We start from the raw sequence: 5,750 nt of genomic DNA, 5'->3' as shown, positions 1-5,750 counted from the left end.
AATTCAAACTTTTTATATAAAATTGTAGCAAACATCTTGAGTTTTGCACTTTGAAAGCTTAAACCCTACGCAACAATTATGTCCAAATGTTACTATAAAGGTGCTGAAAGTGAGCAGTTTAGTCCCTAGTTTACAACTAATTCTTTGTAATGGTGAAGTGGACAAAAAGCAGAAACATATCACACGGCGTCCATATGACCGAAATGCTTCAGAAGTCGCGTTTAATTCAAATTCTCAGGATCATAAGTCATTTGCAAAAGTCTAGGAAAATCTTCTGACCAATTCTAAAAAGACAGTAAACAAGAATTAGAGTAGAACCTTTGAAAAAATATGCTGGTCCATTGTGGTATTCCATTAAATTTGTGATTTATCTTTACAAAATTGTACAGTAAAGTGGATAAAGTGATTGATGGCAATCGGGTGGCATCAATTAGACAATGCCCAGAATTGCATGCACGATGACCTGGATTGCTTCAAAGTATGTAAAAACAGATTCTGCATCATAACACTCAACATGATTGCCTTTTTTCAATTTGAGGAGGCTTCCCTTGCCTGACTAAAACTCCCATTCCCGGAGTGATTTGAAAATCCCATGTATTTTAGGGTTTCAAATGAGATGAATCCCAACTGATTTGATGAAATGAAATCCACTCCCTCAGGTCCAAGGCTAATTAAGACAGAAATTTCAATCAGTTTCAACCTTCAGCTGTTTCAGAAAGCATGAACTCCATCAATATAATAGGAGTAGATATTTTTTTTGGTCTCGGTCAGTTGACATTTTATCACTCTTCTTGTCTGCAAGATCTACATTCTGAGAGATTTGCCTTTCTAGGAATGTAACTCCATGAGCTCATCGACACTCAAATTTCCAACCGCTGGATCATTTTTCTGTAACAGTGATGTCAAGCTTTGGAAGGCAACTTCATCACAGGGGATTGTTAATCCCATTTGGTGATCAAGCCCATACTCTTCCTCAGCTTTCTCCAGCAATGCCCTGAAGAGAGAATGATTCAAGTAATCAGTGGGGATGATATATCGACTTCTTTCATTACCAACATACACTGCAAAATGCCCTTTGGGGACATCCAGGGGAAGAGCACTGCATGATCTGCCCATCATCTCATCCTCAAATGCATAATATCTTCTGCTCTTCGGGGTAAGATTATACCCAATTGCTTTATGGGCTTTGACAAGCCTACAAAATGCTCTGATAATATGCTTCACAAGCAGAACTTGAGGATTCCCCTTGCTTCTTGCCATTGCAGAATTTTTAAACAATCAGTACTTTTGATCTATTTCTCAAACACAGAGAGATTGAGAGTTGCAGAATGCTTTGGTAGGAAGAGAAAGGGTATGTTGTGTATATATAATAGCTCAAAAACAATCTGGCAACCCGAAGAGGAGGTGCTATGATTAGAAAGCAAGGGCAAGTTGACAGAGTGGGCCAGAATGTAGTTAGGGATCAGGTGCAAATGCTTGAAAGATGGGATTTTTGGTCCTTTCAGCTCTCAGAATGCAATCCAAAACCATGTGCCGCCTCTTAAAATTAAATGGGAACTTGGAGACAAGCAATAAATGTTGTTGTTTTTTGAACGACCCAGTTCATCTTTACTCTACCCACTACAAGTTTGCCTGTTAGGTTTATCATTCAGTTTCTAACTAGTAGTGATATAGTGAAGATACAAATATTTGTGAGATCAGCATTCATTTACAGCTTTTCAGATACCATTTTGCAATCCATTATCTCTCAAATTATGAGGACCTTCAGCAGCTTAGCCTGTTTTTCACGCAGACGAGGAACAAAATGGTTTTTTATTTATTAATGTTATTCCTAATCGTCGTCCTATAAACAATCCGTTGGACGAGGATTTTGTGAAAGTTAGTTAGGAAATGTAGGGACCCACCTGACTGATCCATATCCGTTACTGTCATTGAGGAATATAATAAGATGCTAGGTAGGAGCAGGAATTAAACATAAAGATGGGCATTGATATAATAATTATGATTAGCTAAATAGCAAATATCAATCAATCCTTTGGACTTGATTTCTGAGTCTGATCTCGATGCAATCAAATCTCTTATCTAATATCCATCCTTAATCCAATGCTTGCAAACAACAGAATTGTGTGAATTTGTCGGTGGGCCTGCAAAATAAAGCCCAACAGTTTGGCCCAAGTACACGGTATCTACGTGTGGTACTGTCCTTTATATCCAAGGCTTGCATTAATTGGGTGTCTCACTTTAGATTGCAAGTCATTGGTAGTAAGCATAGATAATTTTACAAATTTACATATTTTATATAGTATATCAGATTTTGACGATTTTTTTGGTTATTCTTTTATGTGACTTAATTATTTATAGCTATTGTTTTGGCTTTTAGGTAGTAACGATGCACATTATGGGATTCGTTATGCATGCAAGGGTAAAAAAATACGCATTTCAAAGAGTTGTTTGCTTTAAGATGCCTAATAACCATGCACTTAAAATTGCAAAAACTTATGTAGACATGCCCCAGTAGTCGTGCGCTATGGGTACTGTAGTCACATAAATCTGTCCACTTAATTAAATGAATATTTAATATTTATTTGATTATTTAACCATCAATTAATAATTAATTAAATTAATATATTTAATTAATTCATCTTAACCCTCTTCTACTATTAATTAAATAAATTATTCAATTTATTTGATTTAATTCACTTAACAAATTCAGACCATTAATTAAATAAATAAATCATATTTATTTAATTAAATATTCTCTCACATTTAAATAAATAAATATTTATTTAAATCCCCCAAAATCCCACCTCTCACATTTAAATAAATTAACATTTATTTAAATCACCTTTATCCTCCACCCACTTTTATTTTCCTACAAATGCAAGTTGCACAACTATTTTAAATAAATCATTTATTTAAATCACCTTTATCCTCCACCCACTTGCATTTTCCTACAAATGCAAGTTGCACAACTATTTTAAATAAATTATTTATTTAAAATCCTATTTATCCTCACCCACTTGAAACCTTTAATGGTTTCCCTTAAAGTCTTCAAACTTAATGGCTTCCTTCTAGAGTCTTCTCAAACCTTTAATGGTTTCCCTTAAAGTCTTCTTAAGACTTTAATGGTTTCCCTTAAAGTCTTCAAACTTAATGGCTTCCTTCTAGAGTCTTCTCAAACCTTTAATGGTTTCCCTTAAAGTCTTCTTAAGACTTTAATGGTTTCCCTTAAAGTCTTCAAATTTAATGGCTTCCTTCTAGAGTCTTCTCAAACCTTTAATGGTTTCCCTTAAAGTCTTCAAGCATTTAATGCTTTATCTTCTTTTTTCTCATTTAAATAAATTAATATTTATTTGAATATTTACCCAAATGCAAATTACACCATTTAATTGAAATAAATGATTTTATTTTAATTGAAAATACCAAAATTCCCCCCACTTGCATTTTCCTACAAAATCCACTTGCATGCCTAAACCCCTTCTAGATTCTTCTAAACCCTTCCTAATTAACCTAATCCATCCCCTAAATATTGTCACATTCCTAAGCAAATTGGAGTCACTTTTCAAAGACTCCAAAGTCTTTGAAAAACAATTAATGCTTTGTGTGTTCAACAAATTAACCTCTAAAGTCTTCTAAACCACTTATGGCTCTTACATGACCATTAATGGTTAATTCCACTTGCACCCATGGTTAAGGACTTTGACCCCTAACTTAACCCTCATGTAAATCATTTGTCTCTTCAAAGCATTTATTTCTTTGACTAGGGTAACCATCATGTCCCCTCAAGCATTTAATGCTCCTTATCTCTCCTCTCAAGCCTCCTCATAGTGACACTTGTCAACATGGGATTGGGTTGAAAGTCTCACATGGATTGAATATATTTCAATCCTAACCCTTGTTAAGATTACTCAATCTTAACCCTTCATTTCCCCATTTCTTCTATAAATAGAACCCTTCTCCTCAAGCAAAGGAGGAAGCATTAGAGTATTGTTGTTATACTGGTATTAGCATAGAGCTTTTTCATAGCATCACTATCTACACTTGCATAGCATTTATTTATCATTTTCAACCATCTTGAATCTCCATATGGCATCCATGGCTAGTGCTAAAAGCTGAGAGCTACACTCATGTGGAACTTGGAGAGGAGAGGAACAAGGGAGGAGCAACTATGAGCATCTTGATTAGCTATTTTATTCTATGTTTATGTGCTTTCTATTTCATGCTTAATATCTCTCTTGATATGCATGTTTAGGATAATCTTTTGTTGCTAACACTAATGTTTGTTTCTTGTGCTCTTGTGTGTGTTGCCATCAAATAGATTTTCTAATCCTTTTTTGCAGAGCATCAGGTACCAATAAAGGTGCACAAATGGGTCAATTATGGTCCAAAAGTGCTAAAAAACTGAGCGGTTATTGGTACATGTGAAATTTGTTAATGATCTTTTTGTTACTTGTTTTTAAGCTTTTTTTTTATAAAGTTAGCAATTGGGGAGTTGGGTGTACAAGGAGTGAATGGTAACTATTGCTCTTCCCTTATTGCAAGATGACTCATTGTCATGTGAATTTGTGTGTTTCAATTTGCAGCTAAAATTTAAAACATAATGTATAATAAAAAATAATATCCTTGGTTTGCTACATAGTTTCTTGTTCTCAATTATCTTGATATATTGGTGAAAAGAATAATCTCAAATTCAACTGTTAATCATTCTATGTTCCTTAGCTCTCTAAACCAAAAACTATAACATACATTAGAAAGATACAAGGCTTAGATTACTACAATGTGAAAACCTAAAAAATTATATGCAAATAGAATTACCATATAGATATTCAACATCTTTATGATGCTTATATTAGACACTTTAACATGCTTAATAGAAGCATCTACTATAAACTTAAAACAACAATAAAAGGAAGATAACACTGCCATAAGCCAGTAGCAACAAAGAAACACAAAATAGCAACATAAGACTACAAGAAACTCCAGAAGATCATCTTACAACACAATATTTATATGAAGAAACCTTATAAAAAATACATCACCAAGAAGAGAGCCCAAGCATGTATTGTATTTCAAAGCCAACATTACAATATATTCACTTCCATTACTCCTATGTCTTGAAATTGATAGTACCTATATATAGAAATATTTTAGGTTCAAAGGAGGAAAATGATCTTTTGAATCAATATTGTCAATATTGGAAATTTGGAAGATGCTTGGTTGTGCACATGGGATAAGTAAGAGATTTTGGTTTGACATATTCTACAAGCCTATCTAACTCAGTAAGGTTCATCCTTAAATATTGAGCTTGTAAAATTTGAACCTATGTGTTTTTTCAATATTCAACAATATCAAAAGAATTGGAAACTCTATTTTCACTTGACCTAGGAGGAGATGATTTATGATGAAGTAACTTTAAATTGCTTGATTTAGGTTTCTTTGTAGTAGAAGAGGCATTCCTGTAAGAATGTACTTTGGGGAAGCAAATTGGTCTTCAGGCGTAATTGTTTGATTGTCATTCATTTAAGAAGTTAGATGACCCCTTGTAAATATTTCACAAGTATGACTATTAAGATCGGTATGTGTATCTTCTCCTATATCTGAATCAAATTCACATTTGCATCACCAAAATAATCACCACTTTCCTCTTCAATGATAGGTTTATTCATATCTTCTTTCATATTCACCATATATGTCTATCAAGATCTATAGTCAATTGAAAAATTGCACATCTTCATATTCTTACCTTTCCC

General features: G+C 33.7%; 1 protein-coding gene across 1 annotated transcript; it reads right to left on the bottom strand.

Annotated features, from left to right (window-relative positions):
• Positions 1 to 359: 359 nt before the first annotated feature.
• Positions 360 to 1,314, bottom strand: LOC131032743 (protein SMALL AUXIN UP-REGULATED RNA 51-like). Its single transcript, XM_057963789.2, has one exon. It carries the CDS (start codon positions 1,258 to 1,260, stop codon positions 829 to 831), a length of 432 nt encoding a protein of 143 aa, XP_057819772.2. The 5' UTR covers positions 1,261 to 1,314; the 3' UTR covers positions 360 to 828.
• Between the last annotated feature and the right edge of the window lie 4,436 nt (positions 1,315 to 5,750).

Source organism: Cryptomeria japonica, chromosome 5 (assembly GCF_030272615.1).
Source record: "Cryptomeria japonica chromosome 5, Sugi_1.0, whole genome shotgun sequence".
Taxonomy (NCBI): Eukaryota; Viridiplantae; Streptophyta; class Pinopsida; order Cupressales; family Cupressaceae; genus Cryptomeria; species Cryptomeria japonica.
This window is presented reverse-complemented; position numbering and strand designations above follow the sequence as displayed.

Coding starts and splice junctions, on each gene's coding strand:
- LOC131032743 (XM_057963789.2), bottom strand. CDS start 1,260: ATGGCAAGAAGCAAGGGGAATCCTCAAGTTCTGCTTGTGAAGCATATT.